This window comes from Artemia franciscana, chromosome 18, assembly GCF_032884065.1.
Source record: "Artemia franciscana chromosome 18, ASM3288406v1, whole genome shotgun sequence".
Lineage (NCBI taxonomy): Eukaryota > Metazoa > Arthropoda > Branchiopoda > Anostraca > Artemiidae > Artemia > Artemia franciscana.
In genome coordinates this window covers 28636282-28660726 of record NC_088880.1, presented here as the reverse complement: position 1 = coordinate 28660726, position 24445 = coordinate 28636282, and the positions used below count along the sequence as shown (strand labels likewise).

Sequence of the window (24445 nt, the reverse complement as noted above, 5' to 3'; positions counted from 1 at the left end):
ACTTTAAACAATTTGACAAATTTACGTATAATTTAACATAGAAGAAACTTCAAATTTTTTTTAATTATGATGAATGTAATGAATAAAGCTTCTCACGTTCTTTTACTAAATTCTTCTATCGATTCTAGAATCAGTGTGTAAAAGAAATAAATATTCTTTCAAATTACTACAAAAAGTATTAAGAAGCATAAGAACAACACTGAAAAAACACACAGCAATTTGACGTTTGACAACTTTAAACAATTTGACAAATTTACGTATAATTTAACATAGAAGAAACTTCAAAATTTTTTTAATTATGATGAATATAATGAATAAAGCTTCTCACGTTCTTTTACTAAATTCTTCTATCGATTCTAGAATCAGTGTGTAAAAGAAATAAATATTCTTTCAAATTACTACAAAAAAGTATTAAGAAGCATAAGAACAACACTGAAAAAAACACACAGCAATTTGACGTTTGACAACTTTAAACAATTTGACAAATTTGCGAATAATTTAACCAAGAAGTAATTCCTAAATTTATAGATTATAATGAATACAATGAATGAAGCCATTAAATATTCTTTCAAAATACTAAAGAAAATAGATGAAGAAGCAAACAAGAACAAAACTGGATAGGAGAGAACAATTTGACAATTTGCTAAATCTTAAAATTTGTCAAATTTACAAAAATTCAACAAAAATTAATTTTCGAATTTACAGAATATTGTGTCCAGATTGAAAGAGTCCAATTAGGTTGTTCCATTAAGTTCCGAGGAATAAGTGAAATACAAATTCCTTCAAACGATTAAAGAAGAAAAAAGAAGAGGAAATGAAACAATAAAAAGTATAAAAGAACGGTAACTGTAAAATAGAAACACACCTTTGAATCAGGAAGTTTGTTCCAATTAAACGTCTTCATTTTTGCCTTTGGCTTGGGTATATTCTGCTGCGGAAGCTTTATCTTTATTTCTGGTGATGATAAAGGTGGTATTTTATGTAATGGCATTGGTGGAACTCCTGAAGGTGGAGCCGGGGTTGAACCACAGCCTAGAATAAAATATAAACAATAAAAACAGGCACTTAAAGGTAAAAGTATTTGCATAGGTCATTTTGTCATTTCTCTACCTATTGATACTTTCATAGTAGATGATGTTATTAAGATGCAATCATAATTAGTCATCAGATTTAACAAAAAAAAGCTAGCACATTTTCGTAGTTGCAGCAATTACTAAATAACAAAGTTCAGCCGATAACTACCAAAAATTTTAAAATGTTTTCTTTTTTTAAACTGTCAAGTGAAAAAAAATGTCATTTGAAGCTCCTTCAAGAATGATAAATACGATTTTGATTAATCTTAACAATTCAAATACATTGAGAAAAAAAAATTATGGGAATTTCGACATATAGCCTGAAAACCATCGAAAATGGTGACGAACTGAAATGAAAAACTGTACTATTGGAATCACCATTGCCCATAACCCCGTAATGAAAAAGTTACACACCCCCCCCTTCACCACCTCAAACAACAAGGAAACTCTTTTTTATTAGTTTCACTAATGTGTCCTTTTTTACTGCTAGTGTCAATCCTGGCACGATTATACCGTTCCGTGTGGTCAAGACCTGACGTTAGCCGACGAACAAAATACGAGCCTACAATCCCACTCTAATTCAAGTCTTTCTCTACGAGGCTGAGACCTGGCCGGCTGCTACATATGTTCGTGATTCCATAGATTTAGCTCAAACAAAGTTCTTGAGAGGCATCAAAGGGACCAAGTGGTACGACTCCCAACGGACCCAACGTGCCCAACGGAGTACACCTCTCTAGGTCTCATCTTCAGGGACTGGAAAGCAGGGGCTTAATTTGCTATGGGGAAGGGGGGACTGCCCCTACATAGCCCAGCTTACCACCCAAACCAGAGTTTACCCCCCCCCTCCCTTCAATTGAAAAGCATAGTTTTTAATAAGGGGAATTCAGAGTATTCGGGGGTAATTTGGGGGAAATGCCCCATGTTTTTATACTTTTGGTAACGGTAACTGATTGTAGAATGCCCAAAATTGAATCTGCTTAGTCTTTACCTGCTTGGTTAATTCATAAGAAAAGATTTTAAACTTATTTGTTTTTAAAGTGTAGGGGGAACTTTAGAATAGTTACTGATTTTGAAATTCAAAGATGGTGGTACCGCACCATTCAAAGTAACGGGGGTGAGATTAATAAAAAAATCCGTTTTTCTATTTGATTCACTATAATAAAGCTACTCTAAGCTCAGGAGAAGCCGAATAAGTATAAAGACAAAACTGGCTAGACATCAAAGACAAAAAAAGTACAAAAAACCTTAGAGAAAAAAAAAGAATCTCAAAACGAGAGAAACTTTCAGCAAGTTAGGCGGTAAGTGAAATTTTCAGTGTGAAAATTTTCCTCCTTCTTTTCTATTCTCCTTTTCTTTCTATTTTCTATTTCATTTATTTTCTTTTTTCATTTCCTATTAGAATTCTCCTGTCTTCTTTACGATTTTTAATCTGTCGAGCAAGACCCTACAGACCATCAGATTTATACCTAGCACCAATTGCATGATTAGACTAAGTAATTGACCTTGACACGACAATTGAATAATTAAAATAAGTACATAAAACATAACATAAACATAATATACCAGACATAACATAATATGAGATAAACACAACAAATACAAAACCTGGCTTCAATTTTCTTTTCTTCCATGTGATATTTCGTTTTCTTTATCTACCGAGCAAAACTAAGTGGAGCCTCAAAGGTCCTATCTAGTGATTCACTTTGACATAGGGGAGAACAAATTACTAACAAATAAAGCACCATTAGTAACTGAAGACAACGTAAAAAGCTTCCTAATAGAAAATTTTACGAATTCTCATTTTAATATTTCTAAAATTACATTAAAGAGTTTATGATGTTAAAGAGTCGAGAAAAGTGTTTTAAGAGGCCCTGCCCATAACTCTTGCGATCGAAGCGAACGAGCTGGACTTTAAAAGTGATTAGCGATAAAATCACTGTACAAGTGATTTAGAAGGTTCTTCTCATTACTCTTGGGATCGAAATAAACAAGACTTATGACTTCAAAAGCAGGTTAGAAAATTATTTAGAAGGCTCAGCTCATCACTATTATGATCAAAGTGAACGAACTGAGCTTTAAGAGCGATTTCGAAAGAAAATCACTATAAAATTAAACTAGAAAGCTCTGCTCATCACTCTTGATCGAAGTGAATAAGCTGAACTTTACAAGTGATTTAGAAAGTAAATCAGTTTAAAGTGATTAAGAAAGCTCTACTAATCACTCCTGTGATCTGAGTGAACAAACCCTACTTTTTAAATTTAAATGTCATCGAGTATGGCACGCTCGATATGTTCATACGATAATACAAACCTGGTGGTGGAGGTGGTGGGGGTAAACCAGTAGGAGGTGGAGGTGGAACTCCTGGAGGAGGTTGCAAGCCGGCAGGTAAAGGTGAATGTCCCGGTGATCTTTGTTGGGGCAATGGACTCGTTTCTCTCGGTGACAAGAGACCAGGTGAAGCAGCATTATTCGTCAACGACGACTTTCTTCTTCCCATTTCGTCACGATGACACCCACAGAGACATCTTGTTTCGCCACCCTTTAAAATACAAAAAATAAAAAAAAATAAAAATACAAAAATACAAAAAAAATTAAATAATCTTAGCTACGGCCGAACAATAAAGAAGATAATGGGTGATTAAAACAATTAAACATACATACCGATACAAAGGAGCGTCTCAACCCCTTCCTGCAGAGCAGGGGGTGGAGATCCCAAATTTAAGTAGAAATTCTTGAAATCTTACATCAATTTTGCAAGTATTGCGGGAAAATCCCATATTCTACCAAAACTCCATGTTGATTTATTATAAACTTTCCCCTGGACCTGGCAGATTCGCTGAAAAATATTATTCATTTTGTTTTCATCGAAACCAAAATATTGCTCGGTAGTATGGAGCAAATTAACGGTGGAGCAAGTATTTGAAATGCTCTGTAAACCAGATTACAACGAAGCATCTGATATACATCATCTCTCGAATACGATGCTGTGTAATCTTGCAACAATGTTGGGAGAACCACAAACTAATCTTTTTAATTTGTGTTCAAAATCTGATGAGCGTTTTAAATTGAATTGAATTAAACTAAACTTTATTTTAAAAAAAACAACTCACCATTTACAGCTATAACATCTAATATATATAAATATATATATATTAATATAAATATAAGATTGTTATTTATTTTATTTTGTGATCCATCCGTCACGCCTTGGTGAATATTCTCAGCCAGACATTTTTAGTCAGACGGTGAACTGTGAACGACAGTATACATTAAATTAAGGCTGTGATTAAGTGAACTTGAAAACATCGAGCTTCAAAATTGAAGTAGGGTTAGTGAAGTTAGGGTCAGTTAGCCTTCTGTCTTTCAATTCTCTAGAGACCGTCAATTGTCAAAAACCTTTCAAATGGCACTTATTCATTGGCGGAAAGAGCAGGTTAATTATACCAGCTTGTCAATTCGGTCTCTAAGGGGATCTGAAACGATTCTTTCTGGCAAAAACTTGTAAAAATTTCAGGTAGCTGAAAATATTCTATAGGACTGTTCGAAAACAGGAAAATATATCGAAATATGGTTGCAATCATCTTACAGGCTATTGTCTTCTGTTCATGATAGTACTGATTTTGTTCTAAAAGCAATATCCTTCATAGAGTACACTTGTGAAAAAGATCTAGACATTTTCTAAGATTTCTAAGCAATTAGAGGGAATAGAGCAAAATCCTAGCAACATTTTGTAGCATCTTCAAGAAGCTATGGCCTGATATTAAAAGCGGTATCTTCTGCCAATTAACACTTGAGTACTTTTTAAATATAATTTTTCAATTTTAACATGGGATTTTCGAGTTCCAATTTCGAGTACTCAATACTTGAGTACTTTTTAAATATAATTTTTCAATTTTAACATGTGATTTTCGAGTTCCAATTTCGAGTACTCAATACTTGAGTACTTTTTAAATATAATTTTTCAATTTTAACATGGGATTTTCGAGGTCCATCAGTTCACTTAATCACGGCCTTAATGAGCAGGTGTCCATTTTTTATGGGTAAATAGATCGTTTCATATTAGTAGCTGTTTAGTTCATCAGTTATTTCTGTATATTAGTATGTTTTACTGTTATTTCTGTTTATTTAAGTATTTCTACTTGCGCAAATATGGATTAATTTAAGAGATAGTATCCCTTTTTTATGAGTAACAAGATCGTTTCATATTAGTGGTTTTTGAATTCGTCAATCGTTTCTGAATATTAGTATATTTCACTAATTGTTTTGATAATTTCTTTTGTTATTTTTTCTAATTTTATGTTTTCTTATAACAGTCAATATCCTTAAATTCAACTAAATAACTCTAATAATGATAATAAGAAGAAAACTGTTACCCAAATCAGGTGAAAAGTCAGAGTTTATAAATTATAGCCTGATAGCAAACACTTTTCTCTTTTGTAGAACTTTTGAGAAAATATAAGTAATCCGCATTCAAAATTTCTTTGAAGTTAATAGATTTATGAGTGAAGCTCAACACAAATTTAGAAGAAGAAGAAAAGAAAAACCATCATTAAAAATACAAGTTTTAGAAGCAATAAGTAATTTCCTAAAATGGCTGACAGTGGATTAGTTTCTGAAGGTATTTATTTGGTTCTTCTAAAGAGTTCAATTAAATATATATATATATATATGCAAATGTGTATAGAACCGTTTATTTGTAAGTGTAATAAGCATAAAGGTGGTCCTAGATCTACCTTTTTATGGATCCGCGAAGTATTTTGAAGAACACAAAGAGTTATAGCAGGTAGTCGTGCAGTCTGGTATCTCTTGCGCTCGGGTGAAAATCTTAATTAGCGTCCCCCCCATACCTCCCAGAAAATTTTATGGCTGAATTTTCATAAAATTTTCATTTATTAACAAGATTACTTATAATTCATTAGTCAATTAATAACTTATGTTTTAATTATTATTTGAATATTTTGATTTTTGCATCATTTTTATTTAATCAATTAATTGATAATTTATCAGTTTATTTTCATTTATTAACTGCATTCTTTACTTTATTTTAATAAAGATAAAATTTTAAAATTACAAAATAATTTTCACCGCCAGATCATTTATTTGAAATTTAGCACCCCTAAAATTCCTACGCCCGGGGCAACTTCCCCAGCTGTCATTCCGCTAAAACCGTCTATGTAATAGTACCTCATCACAAATTCAGCCTTAGAGTAGAGTTCCTTAGAATTTTGTTTCCAGAGTCTCTACAATCCGCAAACGCTATAACTATCCTCCCGAGGACGTTGGATGTTCTGGAAATTTTGTAGAATTCAAGAAATCACTACCCAGTAGGGATTTTAAAAGTATCAATTTTAAAAAAATCGAAAAAAAATTTTTTAAGAAAAGTAAAGGTCATATTAAACTTAATATCAGAAGAAATAAAAACCTACAATAGCTCAAAACGACAAGAAATTACTATTAAAAAATAAATTAAACCCAAAACGAAAAGAAACTAAATAAGCAATCATAGCAAAATTTAATTTTTTCATCTATTTATTTAGTTTATTTATTTATTTTATTTATTCAGATTTATTAGTTAGTCAACATGTTTTATTATATATTTGTTTTATACGCGACAAGCAAAAGCTTACTTTGTTTTGATAAATAAAAAATAAATGATTATAAACTCTGTGAGCAATAATTCGATATATTCAGCAAAACTCTTAGTGACGGTACAACTACCAGAATTTCGCCACACCAGTTAAAATTTTATTTAATTTCACAGACTTTCGAGAGGGGAGAGTAGTATTTCGGCCAATTCTCGAAAGGAGTATTTCGGGCAATTCTGTAAAAAGAGGATGTGGAATTTTCTTCAAAGAAGCCTACAAGCATCACGCGTATTTAGAGAAATTGGAACGAAAAAAATACTAAGCTGTGGGATTTTTATACTGAAATTGAGACTGCTTTAACATCCCTTACCTTATTTTCATTTTATCAATTATTAATAATCTATTGATTATTTTCGTTTATTTACTGCACCCTTTACTTTATTTTAATAAAATAAAATTTAGAAATTACGAAATGATTTCAACTTTAGAACATTCTAAAGTTTCTGGTTTTTCTTCTTAAGTAAATTATATTTTGTTAACAACGAATAAGTCTCTAAATCTAAACTTAAGTCTTAATTAACCCTAATTAACGTTCGTTGAAATTTCATTGATAAAAAAGGAAAAGAAACGACCCATAGATTGTGAAAACACATTGCCTCCCTTTGCCCTAATATTTTCGTGAATTCTTAATTATATTTCGTAAATCTTAATTAACGTTAGTTTAAGGGAACGTATAACAACAAGTATTAATAATAATTAATAATAATAATAATAATTAGTAATAATTAATAATAATAATAGTAACTAATAATAATAATAATTATAATAATAATTAATAATAATTATAATAATAATTGATAATAATAATAATAATAATAATAATAATAATAATAATAATAATAATAATAATAATAATAATACTAAGAATTAGATAAATATTAAAACCTATCATCAGACATGAATTAAATAGGCGAAAATTAAAAGATAATACAAGACTGACAGATAATACAAACTACTCTAACAGAGTACTTGAACAATACACCCAACCATAAAGCCTCCATATGGCGAACTAATGGACAGGTAATCCTTATGAAAACCATGAGAAATAGGCCATATATAAAGAGATACGAAAAAAACATAACAAATACCTTATATTTTGGAACGAATTTATTTGGAATGTTGCCATAAGACGTGCTTCTGATGAGTTTTTGTCTCTCTTCGACAGAATCCAGAAGCGTAACTTTATGTATCATAGTTTCGGCTGTGTCCCATATCATGTCACTGATATTTTCACGCATGTCTATTCGCAACAGATGTTGTAGGATGTTTAAAAATGTCATCTCTTGAGGAGTATCCGCAACCTATAAACAGCCAAACTACAAGCAAACACAATAGTAATTCAAGGACAATATACAACTACTGGCAACTCAATGCAGCACTTACTTTCCTGAAGCCAACACGGCTGTACAAGCTCCTCCCCCATTCCAATCTAAATCAAAGCTTCCATTTTTACACCGTTCCAAGAGGTTCCATTTCTGATAATTCCTTTCCTACAACCTCTTCCTGTTCCATTCAAGGACGTTCAAAGCTTTTCGTTTGGCCCAAGATGGTTAAAGGCTTATCAGCTCTCGACGTCTAAATAGACTGCAAATCAAGGCGAAAAAAGATTGCAAGTTAAAAACTTTGCGCTCCCATCCTCTTTTAGATAAACAAAGAGTGTATTTTACGCACAAAGTGTGCAAGTTGGCAACCATGCTTCTTGGGTTCATTGAACTTCTAAAGAAGTTGCCAACCAGCAACATATCAAGCGGAAAACCAATACCCAAAAATATTATCTCTTCCGCATCCCTTCTGAGGTGAAAAAGAGTGAATTTCGCATGGAATGTGAGCAAGTTATCAACCCTGGATGGTTGGCCAAAAAGGACGATCTTTGGGAGTCATCTTTCATCCACAGAATGCCTCCTTGCAGTCAGTTTATTTTTATTGAACTTTCACTTTAGCTCCCAAACCCAAAAAGTCCCAAAAGTCCCAAAACCAGTAGGAGAGCATCTGCCACCCTCATAATCCCTGATCTGACCTAGGCTGTGCTACAGCGTCATATGGAACCAGAGGATCCAATAAACATATGATCCTCTTTATTCTTTTCTAATTTTTATTCACATTTTACTTGTCGTTGTTACCATCATCAGCTTAGCCCATGATTCCCCTTTGTGGTATGGGATTATTACTGAGCATAAACGGAGAATGGAATAAAAACATAATCAAGGTGTGGGGGTCAATAGTCTCATGGCGAAAAGAAAGATAATAAAAATCTTGACGTTGCAACCTAGCCTAAGGATGTAAGTAAGTATGACGGCATTAGACCCTTAAAGTCAGCACCGGCATTGCTGACGACCATCCATTTTGCTTTTCAGCCAGGAAGTGAAGGATAGCCATCATATGCTTTCGCAGTCCCTTCCTACTTACCTTCCCCAGAATTCTCCAGATACAGGCACCCAATTACAGCTGGGGTCGACACTAACTGGGCTTATAGTCACGTCACTGACCCCCATCCGAAACCAAATAACTTGCTACGCCAGGGATCAAATCTGTACCACTTCGACAAAGAATTCTCAACTCAGCGGGCCGACCACTTAGTCAACCTAGTCTAAGGCGTAAATATTCCCTTTCCTTGTCAGACCTGTTCAAAACTAAGTGGTTTTCATTTAATAAGGGTGTTACAATTATCCTATCTAAAGTGTATCAATTTAATTACCATTATATCTGTTCATTCTAAATTTGCACCTATCGATCTTTCCCCCAGCAAAAAAGCGTCCATCAAATTTAAAAGATATCAGAAAAAACGGTTGCATTCATTTTAATATCAGTCTGTGAGCATAGAATCATATTAGTACTTAATATTATTATATTATTTTAATACACATAAAATTATTGTTTGTATAATAATATATTTCTTTTATTACAACTTTATTACATAATAATATGATGTAATAATATACTGTACTAACTTTATTTTATGTTATGTTTTATATATAATTTATGGTTTATACTATGAATACTAAATATAAATATATATTTCCATTATTTTATAAATTATACTTACGTTTTATATAAACGAGCTAAATCTATCTTATACTTTATTTTTAATATAAGAAATTATGTTATGATATTTGTAATTATTAGCTGCATAAACAATAATAGTTATCTATAAAAATCTCAAAAGCTGAAAAAAATGGTAAATTACCAAAAAGAGGAGAAAATTTGTGAGACATTAGCTCTGAAAATTGCCCGTGAAGGATGCTTAGCCCCTCTTCGAGGGACTTAATCATTTTCAAAATATATGGCTGACTTTTTTTTTTATCAGTTTCCGACAAAACAAATGAGACAAAATTTTCTTTATATTTGTCAAGACCTGAAAATGGTCAGAAAAATTTTCCGGAAAACTATAAGAAAATAGACAATGCCATCTTCTTAAGCTACACAAAATTAGATGACAGTTTGAAAATCTTGTATTTTCAGTGTTACCCCTAGTTCCCACTGCTGCCTTTTCGCGCAAAATCCTGCGACATGCGACAAATGACACAAATCATGCGACAAACGACGCAAAACCATCCGTTTCGCTGCACTGTCGGATGCTTTGAATAATTTCGACTCATACGACAAATCACATGCGTTGTTCTGATTAAAAAAAAAATTGAAAAATGAAAATGAAAAAGAAAAAATCAGTTTGAGAACCTGATTTGAATTCTTCAATAGTTCGTCGCAGCGGCGTAAAAGTCTGCGGTTCTTTATGAACCTCCATCCGATTGTGTCGTACGTCTGTTCTACCAGAAAAAAATCGTGTCAGGATTGGCGCAGCAGTGGGAACCAGTGGTTAAAGCATAAATTCTCCTCTAAATTATCAAATTATAGATGGCGTAATGACTATCCACAAAGTTCAGCAGGCCATTTCAACTAAATTCGCATAGATACTACGCTTTGATTTTGCTAAAGATAATTTTCCTAGGAAAAAAAGATCACAAACAATCAAGCCTTTATTTTACTAACTAAAGTTAATTACTTCAGAAATCGCTGCTGGTGCCGGAGTTAAACCTAATATTCCCCGGTAACTAGCCGGAACCACAGACCAACAAACACGCCTCGTGATCCTTCATTAACTTTTGACTTTAAACTTTATCCTCCAATATAGATCAAGTAACACGACATAACCATCAAACAAACTCTTCAAACTCAGAAATTCTCTTAAAACATTTTTATATTTTTACCTCTTTACATCTTTATACTTTTTATTATATTGAAAAAACGCCAGGTGTTGCCACACGCTATATAGCGTTGATACCTTTGTTTTATCTTTTGCGAACAGCTGAGACACTATTGCCCGCAGGTGTGAGAATTTTAAATTCTTATATTGTTTTTGTTTTTCTCAAGTTGTAAATTAATTTTTGTTTCTTTTTGGTGTAATATGTACACTAATACACTGGTGTAAATAAGTGTTTTTTTTTTATAGATTAGCAAAACAATCCCAAATCACAATATTCTTTTTCATTAAACTTTTTAAAATAAATTATTTTCTCCACTGAAAATAACAATATTTTATGTATAATTACCTGTCTAAAGACAGCATGAAAAACATCAAGGGGAGAAGACAGGTCCACACCTTCTGGCCCAGAAAACTGGGACTCGTCACTATCTCTTTGCTCATCAAAGACATCAAGTTGAACTAGTACATCATTGTCAATTGCTTTTTCCCGTCTTTAAAAGATATAAAGGTTAGTCTTGTGCATCAATTTATTTCAGAATTCAAAAAAATTAGGAATTGTGGTCACTGGCTATTGGCTATTGGTAAGATAGCCGGCTATAAGCCTTTCCAAAAAACCCATAAAGATGCTTCAGAGCCACATAGGGCGCATTGGGCATCAAAAATTTTCAGTGTTTCATTTCCCCGGTCTTCCCTATAGAGATAGGTAACAAGGCTATCGTCCAACTTTGCTGAAGCTGGGATTGAACCCCGAGCCCCAAGCAGACATCAATCAGTATATTTATATAATCATTCATCATCAATCAGATAAAAATTATTTTCAGGTTAAGTTTATATACATATTTATATTTGTATATATACGTATATATATATATATATATATATATATATATATATATATATATATATATATATATATATATATATATATATATATATATATATATATATATATATATATATATATATATATATATATATATATATATATATATATATATATATATATATATATATATATATATATATATATATATATATATATATATATATATATATATATATATATATATATATATATATATATATATATATCAGCCTCAGAACCTTTACATTCTAAAAACAGTAAATAGATAATGGTTGTTTCCAATACTCTTTGGCTCCCGATCTTCAATATCGGTTTGATTTTTCGATATTCTTTAGCTTGGTGCATGTGTAAGAAAGCAATTGAATGGGAGAAAAGAAGGAAGGGAATAGAAAAAGGTAAAATTATAGAAAGTGAAAGAGCAAATAAGATACTAAAAGGAAAAAAAGAGGAAATAGAAAAGGTAAAAGTGTAGAAAAGATAAGACAGTGAGAGAGAATATAAGATACTACAAGGGAAAAAGAAAATAAAAAAGGAAATAGAAAAGATAAAAGTATAGAGAAGATAAAAGAGTGAGAGAGAAAATAAGATACTACTGGGGAAAAGAAAAGAAGGTCCGGGTTTATTTTCGTTTTTATTCCTCTTATTATTATCTTTTATGAAGCTAATTCTTCTTTTTATATTGTTTAACCGCTTAAACATTACAATCAAAATTTTATTGATTTATTTAAAGACCAAGCTGATACACATTTACTAATTTAGAGTTTATTGACATCCACGTCTAGTAGCGCGTTTGAGCGTACCAAGGTTACACATTCGACAAGTCGTACTTAGGATTTCACAATCTCCAAGTGACGTCAAAGATTAGGAGGATTGGTACTTGAAATGGTCTAGATTAGTCGTCAGGTAAGATACACCTGAGAACTCCAGAAAGCCTAAATAAGTTAAAATAAGTACCGTCATATGTAAACAAACAATTCAAAAATGGAAATAAAAACACAAAATTAAAGACAGGGAGCAAAAAGAGACGGCCATAGTGAAAATTGGCACACTTTCAGGGATGTATAAATAAAATATTGCTAACATTGGAATACACGGGATCATTGTCGTTACTCGCCTTGCTATTCATATGCATTTTAGCTAGCACATGCCCAGATAGGAATTTATTGGTATCTTCCAGGTATTACATGCGAGGAAGTTAAGCTTAGCCGGATAAGTAAGATAAGGGGTGCTCCAACGTAATCAATTGTTTTAGGATTCATGTGACACTCCTGACACCTAATCGCAAAAAGAGGGAACATCCATTTGGGCAAAAATGAGAAGGTGAAACACACAAAAACTAGATTCCAATAGATGTCACTATCCCTGAAAATGAAAGGACTCCCAGGAAACGCTTGTTGTCAGCCAAAGAAAGGCCTGGCTATTGCCATATTTCTGAAGTCCCTATATATTTGTCTGTAAAACTAGATTTACATATTAGAATTTTACCTTCACTTTGTATGGGCTGAAGTTTAATACTGTAATTAATTTCAAAAATGTGCAAACATCCACAAACATTAGGTAGTACACTTACAGTCAGTTGACTGATTTTTAACTTAAAATCATCTTTTTTCGCTATGAGCTCAATTTCTAGCTTTATTCAATACCAATTATACATTAAAACTATCTATAATTATATAATACACTCAGTCTTACCATGATTTATCTTTCCGTACAAAATACGCACTCTAGTTTAGTGTTACTATAATTATAACAAAGTTCTTTCCTCCACTTATACGAGCATTGTAGATCTCTCTGAATTTTTTATTCAGCGTTTTCGTGGCGAGTAAAAGTAACAAGAGCTTTTTGGAATGTATCATGGTTAAACCGTCAAAACTGGAAGTTAAGCTTAGCCAGATAAGTAAGATAAGGGGTGCTGAAACATAGTCAATAGTTTCAGGATTCATTTGACATTGCTGACACCTAATCACCAAAAGGGGGAACATTCAGTTGGGCTTTCTGAGCTTTCTGGAATGTATCATAGTTCAACCGTCAAAACTGGAAGTTAAGCTTAGCCAGATAAGTAAGATAAGGGGTGATCAAACATAGTCAATAGTCTCGGGATTCATTTGACATTCCTGACACCTAATCACAAAAAGGGGGAACATTCAGTTGGGCTTTCTGAGCTTTCTGGAATGTATCATAGTTCAACCGTCAAAACTGGAAGCCAAACATAGCTGGATAAGTAAGATAAGGGGTGCTCAAACGTAGTTAATAGTTTCAGGATTCATTTGACATTCCTGACACCTAATCACAAAAAAGGGGAACTTAAGTTGGGCTTTCTGAGCTTTCTGGAATGCAGCATAGTTCAACCGTCAAAACTGGAAGTCAAACATAGCCGGATAAGTAAGATAAGGGGTGCTCAAACGTAGTTAATAGTTTCAGGATTCATTTGACATTCCTGACACCTAATCACAAAAAGGGGGAACATTCAGTTGCGCTTTCTGAGCTTTCTGGAATGTATCATGGTTCAACCGTCAAAAAAGGCAAAATTTTGATACCCATAAAGGTGTGACTATAAATCTAGAAAAGTTCTGTGGTGGTGCAATGGGTTTGACCTCAGCTTGGTAATTCGGGACCCAGAGATCGAACCCGACTGTAGCAAAACACTGTTGGTCTAATGCAAGGACCTTAGTAGTCAAGAAGCGTCGTTAATTCGATGCACATACACACAAATGTTAATAATAAAAAATAAATATATTTTTAAATATAGAATATACAAATATATACAAATAATATAAATATACAAAGATATAAAAAATAAATATTATTTATGGTTCCTTTAGTGCTTTATTGTTGTGTTGTATGGCCCATAATAAGCAAAGCTTCTTGGGCTTAATAATCTTTCTTTTTTTACGTCTTTAATTGTGTTTTAGTATTAATAAAATGATTGATTGATTGATTGAATGAATTAGCCTTATGAAGACCTGGAGCTTAGTTCTATGTTCTGTTATTTATGATCTATTGTTCTATGTCTTTTAAAAGTAACATCAAATTCAGAACTTAATCTATGGTATTTTAATGACAAAAAAACTCATCATATTGCTTCATTTCAAAATTACGTTGGGATTTTACTTCTTTTTATGGACAGTATTTTTAGACTATCTGTGTTGTTTCCAGCTACAGTAGCTTCGACCGATTGTGTAGAGTATGATAAGGACACTTTGCACCTATGTTGGGGGGGGGTCATTTTATTCGATTCTAGACAATGACTTAGGGTTTCTTAGTTGTATTGTCAAAATGAAACTGCAAGAAATCGAATTGCAGCCTACATTGGTATGGGAACAATTGGCAAAAATTCATACTCATTTTCCAATAAATAGCCTAAAGCGCAGTGAACTAGCAAGAATCTAATAAGCGAAAGGATAGAACTAAGACAAAATGAGTGGTAGAAAGTTTGCATGGATAACGAGGTGAATAACAAAATAGTTATATAATCATACTTATGGCTGCAGTGGTAGCTGTAACCTAGTAAAGAACGCACCACGACCCACAGTCACCAATAATAAAAACACGCTTACAAAAAGCTGTCTATGGGAAAGAATTTCATTTGCAGCTGATTCTAGATTTCAATTAGATTTACTAGTAAATACTTTTTTGAAAATAGATTTATAAAATTTCAATAATTAGCCTGAAACACCTCAAAAATGGCATCGAATAGAAACGAAAAGTACTCCATTGAAATAACCTTTTTCAGAAAACCCTTGCAGATAACTTGCACCCCCCCACACCTTGAAAAACAAAGAAAACTATTTTTTGGCATATTCAGCTAGGAGTGTTCTCTTTTGGTTTGTTCACAAAAAGAATCAGAAAAACTGTTTAGGCTTCAAACTGTCTGATTGAGCAAACAAAAATCTATGGGAGATTAGGATTAGAGGGGAGAGAAAGGAACAAAATGAGATCTGAAAGATGTAACCGTTCCCCAGCTTGGAAGCTGTTTTCTAGTAGCTAACTCTCTCCTTCTCCTTCCGGGATATTGTTTCTCTTGAATTTGAAAATGGTGTTTTGCTAGATTGATAAAATATCCAGAAAAGGATCCATAGCCTCAAACTAGGGTCCGGGAAGTTGTTTTCAAACTTAAAACTTCCAATACTTTTAAGATCAGAATAAAATATTAACAAACAGACTTACCTAATGTCACTAAGAACGCTTATCAGCTTCAAACCTAAAAAAAGGTTAAAATAAAATAATTCACTAAAATGAATTTCTTAAAAGTAACAAATTTAAATCAAACATAAAACTAATTATTTTTTTATATTTATAAATATGCTAAATATCGAGGAGGCACCCACTTTAATATATCACATACACCACATTGCGCATGCAAAGCGTGGCGGAAATTGCGCCACGAGTGTTAAAAACTGTACCAAGCGTGGTGAAGCTTTGCAGCACACACATCATTCTGAGATGTATACCAGGTGGCAGAAAGTGGGCACCTCTTGCTAAATATATAAGATATATTAATCATATTTATCATAGATAACACAAATTTGTACAAATAATTAAGTAAAATAAATGCCCATCTGTTTTGCTCTTTACAAAAACATGTTTTTTCTTACATAAATATTTCAAATATTTTGCAATAGATTCCTTTTAGGAAGGCCAAGGTCATTTCTTCAGTTGAATATATGGCGACGACTTTTTGTAATTAGTAAAAGTTAGATTCAAAATAATAAGAAGTTCGTTTCTAGAATTTTTGTAGAGGAGTTCATACCTAGAGTTTAATTATCAGCACCAGAATAAATAGGTTATATCTACTGTACACAGTTGCCAGGTTGTGGTGTTACACAAGTTGAAATAGCCAATAACGTTAGCCCAAATTAGGGAACTTCAGGAAAATCATGCGGAAAAATTTCCCGGAAGGATAAAGTTTGAAAAGAAGCTTTGCTTTTTAACAGGGGGGGGGGAGATAAAGTTTGAAAAAAACTTCGTTCTTGACCGGAACAACATCATACCCTTTTCTGAATAATACAAAATTTATTTTTTCAATCTTGGTCAATAAAGATGGGGGAAGGGCGAAGCCCAACCCTCTTGCTCCTTCTGGGGCCCTTGTGCCCTTGTCCAGAATCTAGACATCTATAAAAGGTGGAACAAAATCTTGTCCTTTTGGGTTGTTGCCAAAAACACCCACCTTAAATAAGGATTTTTAAAGCTCGCTATTTAACAAATGATGACAATAGAAATGACCATAAAATTATAAAAATAATTATCATAAAAACGACATAATATCAATGTTGGAGTAAAAATAACAGTAACTTTACAGAATAGTTATTAACCCATATAGGCCTACTTCAAACTACGATAACAAAATATTAATGTTAAACAAAATAACACTGAAAACTGAAGAGAAAAAAAAATGTATAAGAAAATATGTAAAATTAGGAGAGATCATCAAATGAGATGACTTATTAACTGAATAATCAAATGACTGAAGGCGAATATATATATTGATGATGTTGAAGGCAAGACAGATAACTTAGAAGATTCGGCTTTAATAAAGTTATTAGTTAGTCGGGTTTAGCCGAAATTTGCCAAAAAGTTAGTCAGCCAGAGTTAGCAAGTTATTAGTTAGCCAAAACACGTCAAAAAAGCCAGCCAAAAAAACATCCTGATTTTATTATATAGTCGAAGGTAGCTAAGAAAATCTGAAAATAAAACCCTATGATCTACATTTCCTGAGATAAGGCAGATAAAGGCAGATAGTCTTTAATGCATCATTTGAAACTTGCATCCTTAAGTCCTCAGGCTAAGGATGCTCTAACACGAAAGACAAAATACAAAAAAAGAATAGTTTCCCTAAAAACAGGCTCCGACAAGCGGCTGAAGAAGGGATAGTGAACTTTTTTTTGTAGATGGGTTGAAACCTAAAACTGTAAGTTCTTGGATTATGGGGCCAGGCAAATCGTAAAGTATACAGCGAGAGTGGGGGAGCCAAATTTTGTTTTGGGTTGCTTTGGCTAATAATTAATTTTTATTTGTTGTTTTATGTTCTACACCATATGTTTAGATAAAGTTCTACACCATAGTTTATTGATTATACTGTTTTGCATTGTTTTTTATACTTATTTTGCTAAAAGAGTACTTCACCCCTTCTTCAGAACAAAGCAACTATATTCTAAAAAGATTAATGCTAGAACCATTCCCTTGAATGAATGTTAACCCCCCCCCCAGACTAGGGCAAAATTGTAAAACTGGATGGCCACAATAGTTTGTTCCTTTAAACGCTTCACCAGCTTTTGTGATGTCGTCAATCCTCATTTCCAATTTGTATTACCCAGCATCTTGCCAATATTTGGGCCAAAGTTTATATTCTAAAGTATTCTACAATCATTTTTTCAATCGGGCAAAAAACCCTCGGGCAAAAACCATCAGTGCAAGAATGAGATTCCCTTGTTGTTCAAGGTGGGTAAAAATAAATACTATTGGATGTTCTGCACCACACATTCAGCCTATATTCTGGGATACTGGTAGAATATTCGAAAATTCCCCCATATGTAAAATTGAGAAGCCACACAGAAAGTCTATAGAAATAATGAAGAAAACGCAGAATTTTTAATAGACAGTCCCTTCCATCTGAAGCGATTGGAACATCTTACTAGGGTGGGTGACTGCAACATTTTACGACGGACAATTATCCCTAAGAATCTATTTTTTACTGATTTTTTTGTGGGTGTGTGTTTGACTCAATGAATGTTAAATGAATAAGAATAAACTTAATGTTAAACTCAAATTTCATAGCATGGCCGTCTCCAGAGAGGTTACACGATTAAGAATTAAGAGGGTAAATTATCCTTACACAAACAGATAAACGAAGTATCAGATTAATTAGCTCATCCTGACAATTTGATCTTGAAATAAAATCCCCCCTTCCCCTCTTAGTGTAGTTAAGTATACAAAAATCTATTTAAATGACAATAAGAGGAGAGCTGCCACCTCCTCAGCACCGTTATTAACACTTAATCCAAATAGGCTCTTTAATATTTAGTGGTTAAGGGGCAGGCTTTACCCCTAAAAAGGACTTCTCAGAAGAAGTTAGTAACTGCTGGTCTTCAATTTGTTTTTGACACTCCCCTTCAGGCACCCCCTATCACATAATGGTCCAAAAACCTCCCTCTTAGAGTTGGTGTTCAGGCTATTCAATTAGACACATAAATGAATGGAGTATCATATTAATCAATTTATTCAAATGAAGCTTTCAAATTGTCTGTAATGATCCTTCATTTTATATGGACTTCGCAAAAGCATAGGAACGGAATGAGCTACCCCGTGGATGAATACCCTCAAAAAGTGGGAGGTCTTAAACAACGGGAGGTCTTTTAAAACCGGTGACATGATTTTCATATTTAAGACCTTGAAAATTTTGTAAGGCTGTCATTGGGCATGCGAAATTTTAGATAACAATTTTTATGAAAATCGAAGCATTTTCGGGGGGGGGGGGTATTTCTCCCCGTTTCTCCACAATTGTACAATTTTAAATATACTAATAATTCTTAATGGATACCTTCAATAGCGTCTTTTTTGGGAGGGGGGCAACTGGTAGGGGCAGTCACTCCAATAATTAGGAGAAACAAATTATTATATAGACTATCTCCCTTGACTCTCCAGATTTGGACCCCCTCTTAATCCCCCCTAATACAAAATACGGGAGCTACAACCCTGCATATCTTTAAAATTAACAAATTTCACATATTCAGAATAAGAATAAAACATAAATTTTTGTGATGTATATAGTTTTATATACACGTTCGCTTTTTTAGAGTGCCAGCTACTATTGGCACGTGTCAAGGATAGTTTTAGCTGATTGGCTATTTCAGATTCTCTATTCAACAGCATCTTAACCCAATTTTGAGGCATCAAATTATCAAAAATGACACCTTGCTGTGATGCAATTTTTTTTAACTTAAAACAGACGCTAAAACTCGAAATTTCCCTTCGAAAGATCCCTGCTTGGATAGCGCCTGACTATGGACTACTGGCTCGATAAAATCACCCCATACAAAATTATGAATGGACTAGATCTACGTTGCATGGGCAACGTGAGGTGTTGCGGCAACGTTTGTTCGGCTTTGCCGAGCAAAGTGTTGCGAAGGCGACAGTTTGGTTTTGTTTCCTCGCTTCGATTAAACGCTGAAGTTGTTAATCTGTAAGGATCTTAAAATAAACAAGTCCCCTAAATGTCTTACCACTGGAACCAAATTGGTGTTACCATCAAATACACGGGAAACAAATAATAGATGCACCAACTAGCAAAAGTTGCAAACTCTTCATTGCCGAAGATGATTATGAGCTAACAGCCGACTGTTTCTTCAAACTCCCTAATGTCTCACAATTGGTATCGGCCTATTTTTGGTTTCAGTGTGTGCCTTACAACTGAAGTTGTCAACCCCTTTCAAAACTTTCAAACTGGTACATCTCATGAAGGAATTTTTCTACCAAAAAATGAATTACATATACTTTGATCGACTGCCGTCAAAAAACAATATATCTGTCTTAGTTCAAAAGTTGACTTTTTTGCCCTAGGTCAAGCTTCTAACGTCATCACTTGGAAAGGAGCAAAGGATAAACTCTAATTTCTTTATCAATGAGAGAACTTATAAAGTTTATGAGGCACATCTGATACCATTTCTCTACTGCAGTCCCAAGTGCGAAAAAACGAATGATAAAATCAGCTGAAATCAAACAGTTCGTGGTAACGAACTGTAGTAAGGAGCGACCCGGCTCAATAGTAAACGAAACTCTAAAAAATGAAATTTTGATACCAATAGTTACAACAAAAGAATCGCACTTAAATGCTGATTTTAAATATATAAGTTTCATCAAGATCAGTTATACCCATCAAAAGTTACGAGCCTGAGAAAATTTGCTTGATTTTAGAAAATAGGGGGAAACACCCCCTTAAGTCATACAATCTTAATGAAAATCACACCATCAGATTCAGCGTATCGGAGAACCTTATTGAAGAAGTTTCAAGTTCCTTGAAACTTCCCAGGGGTGATCGTATCGACTGAATGGTCCTAGAATGTCGCGAGAGGGCTCATTCTAAGGGAAATTAAAAGTTCTAGTGCCCTTTTTAAATGACCAAAAAAATTAGAGGGCACCTAGGCCCCCTCCCACGCTCATTTTTTCCCAAAAGTCACCAGATCAAAATTCTGAGATAGCCCTTTTATCCACCATAGTCGAAAAACTTAATAACTATGTCTTTGGGGACGACTTACTCCCCCGCAATCCCCGTGGGAGGGGCTGCAAGTTACAAACTTTGACCTGTGTTTACATACAGTAATGGTTACTGGGAAGCGTACAGACGTTTTCAGGGGGATTGTTCTGGTTTAGGGGGGAGAGTTGAGGGGGGTTACGTTGGAGAATTTTTCCATGGAGAAACTTCTCATGGGGGAAGAGAATTTCAATGAAGAGGATTTTCTAGCAGTATTTGAAAAAACAATGAAAAAATAAATATGAAAAGTTTTTTTCTATTGAAAGTAAGGAGCAGCATTAAAACTTAAAACGAACAAAAATTATTACGCATATGAGAGGTTTACCTCCTTGCTATACCTTACTCTTTACGCTAAAGTATATTTGGTAATTTCAACTATTTATTCTACGGCCTTTGTGATTCAGAGGTCATTCTTAAGAAATTGGGACAAAATTTAAGCTTTAGTGTAAAGAGCGAGGTACCGATGAGGGTTGAACTCCCCTCATATACGCAATAAAAACATACGAATATAGAAGTTCGTTACGTAAGTTAATTCGTTAGTTACGTATATTTTTTACCAATGAAAACGTTTGTAATAAATAAAAAGTTCTAGTTGCTTTTTTAAGTAATCGAAAAATTGGAGGGCAGCTAGGCCTCCTCCCTCACTCCTTTTTTCTCAAAATCTTCCGATTAATTGCAATCAATTAATATGCAAATTTCGTTTTAATTATTTATGTGCGGAGAGCCAAGACCAAAACATGCATTAATTCAAAAACGTCCAGAAATAAAATAAAAAAACGAGTTTTTTTAAATGAAAGTAAGGAGCAACATTAAAACTTAAAACGAACAGAAATTGCTCCGTATATGAAAGGGGCTTTTCCTCCTCAACGCCCCGCTCTTTACGCTAAAGTTTCTTACTGTTTTAAAAATAGAGTTAAGAGAAAGAGTCGAACTTCAGCGTAAAGAGCGGGGCGTTGAGGAGAAAAAGCCCTTTTCATATACGGAGTAATTTCTGTTCGTTTTAAGTTTTAATGTGCTCCTTACTTTCATTTAAAAAAAATTTGTTTTTTATATTTAATCACGAACAGAAATGGGTAGAAAGAATAGATGCCAGCACTTTCGGACCCGTGGGGAAATGCCACTTTTTTGTTTCTGTAAATTTTTCTATTTATCACTCAAAGAAGAAATGTTGGCTGTGGGGCCGGGTAACTGCGGCATATATTTAACACTTATAGATTTTAGTCCATCTTCAATTTGAAGCTGGTGCCTGCCTGCTAGAACAGAGCTTTCCACTCGAAAGCAGAAACATGGTTTGATGAAACGAAATCTGGACTGCATAATTTCAGACAGTTCTCTCTGACATAGGCTATAAAACTCCACTTCACTTCACACACTATAGACTCTGGCTCAAGGACAAGCAAAAACCATCCTTTTTGGCCCCAGGCAAGAGTTCTACGAAGCTTTCCAAAATGCAAAGTCATATTCACCAATCCGGCCTAAGGTCCACACTTTCCGTAAAAACCGCAAAGGTTAGACCCTTACCACTTTCTAGGAATAAGCTGAAATCGGGGTGCTAGGAACAAAAAAAAAGTGTTCCTCTCGCAACACAATAAATATGGATTCGCGAGTGACCTTCTCTGGGAAAATATTTTGTGTTTTTAGGTAAAGGGGTAAAGGGGTGATGATGAAATAAATGATGAAATTGATGAAATTTTCTGGAATTGGTTAATTTATATGGTGAAATTGGTGAAAAATCATGAAATTATGATGAAATTCTATAATATTACATTGTATTTAGAAGGTATTTTCTGTTCATTTTTTTTTAGGTTATACAAATTAGTTTGGCCCAAAATGTTGACAAAAACTATTTACTAAAGTCTCGAAATCTTAGGAGTAAAACTCCGGATATAAATAATGTATAAATTCTCGCTTTGTTTTAAGACTTGAGTGAACACTGACTTAAATATATAAATAAAAAAAACAAGTTTTTTCAGCTGAAAGTAAGGAGCAACATTAAAACTTAAAACTAACAGAAATTATTACGTATACGAGGGGGTTCACCCACTCGTCAATACCTCGCTCTTTACGCTAAACTTCAATTTTTTTCCAATTCTTCAAGAATGACCCCTGAATCACAAAGGCCGATTAGTTAGAGTAAATAGCTCTTTAGAAAAGTATGCTTGATACACTCCTGCCACGCTTTACGCGTGTCACCTTGTGTTCGCGATTTCTGACACATCCTAGAGTTGTGACTACCTAAGGGACCTGCCGTGCATTTTTTCAATCTTTATGAATTTATAAAAAAAAGCTATTTTTTACGAATTTAGCCCCCTCCCTAGAAATAGGTTTATGCTTTTGTGCCTGAACGTCTCATATTTACCGCTTTTTCTATACTACATTCTATGATTAACATTATTTAACATATTTTTATTAATAAATGTATTATCCAACACCGTAAAGCATGTATCAAATAGAGCCGTATGAAAAAGAATAAGGCATTAAATCATTTTATGTATGTGTAATATAAACTGACATGAATTATATGTGTACACCTAAAAGTGAAACAGAACAGTCGAAATATATATTTTTATGATATCTGATTGGTAACCCCTTCAGGCGACGAAGAGGAATAATAATAATAATAATAAAATTATGAAAAAATATATGCTATCAATGGCACGCAAAAAATGTGTAAGCGGCCCTCTTCTTTTTCGCGATTTTAGGAGTTTGTCCTGAAAAGGGTAGACAGGCTCTACCACACTATTCACACGGGATTTAAGTGGTAAAATGTGTTTTATACATACATTTACTTAATGTGAACTGGAACTGTGATTAAGTGAACTTGAAAACATCGAGCTTCAAAATTGAAGTTAGGGCAGTCTTCTGTCTCTCAATTCTCTAGAGACCGTCAATTGTCAAAAACCCTTCAAATAGCACTTATTCATTGGGGGAAACAGCAGGTTAATTATACCAGCTTGTCAATTCGGTCTCTAGGGGGATCTGAAACGATTATTTCTGGCAAAATCTTGTAAAAATTTCAGGTAGCTGAAAATATTCTATGGGACTGTTGGAAAACAGGAAAATATATCGAAAAATGGTTGCAATCATCTTACAGGCTATTGTCTTCTGTTCATGATAGTACTGATTTTGTTCTAAAAGCAATATCCTTCATAGAGTACACTTGTGAAAAAGAGTACTGTATGTAAAAGACATTTTCTAAGATTTCAAAGCGATTAGAGGGAATAGAGCAAAATCATAGCAAACATTTTGTAGCATCTTCAAGAAGCTACGGCCCGATATTAAAAGCGGTATCTTCCACCAATGAACATTTGAGTACTTTTTAAATTTTCAATTTTAATATGGGATTTTCGAGTTCCATCAGTTCACTTAATCACGGCCTTAACCGACTATGCAAGACAAACCCAAAATGCAGTA

The 24445-nt window shown here is 33.6% G+C and overlaps 1 protein-coding gene across 3 annotated transcripts in view; it reads right to left on the bottom strand.

The window, feature by feature from the left end:
* Positions 1-24445, bottom strand: part of LOC136038838 (FH2 domain-containing protein 1-like) — a 129086-nt gene that overhangs the window by 44881 nt on the left and 59760 nt on the right. For all 3 annotated transcript variants that reach the window (XM_065722249.1, XM_065722251.1, XM_065722250.1), the window contains exons 5-9: positions 15952-15985; positions 11266-11410; positions 7807-8019; positions 3384-3612; positions 866-1032 (exon numbers count right to left, since the gene is read on the bottom strand). In XM_065722249.1, the coding sequence (XP_065578321.1) occupies positions 866-1032; positions 3384-3612; positions 7807-8019; positions 11266-11410; positions 15952-15985 (788 nt within the window). The remainder of the gene's footprint in view (positions 1-865; positions 1033-3383; positions 3613-7806; positions 8020-11265; positions 11411-15951; positions 15986-24445) is intronic.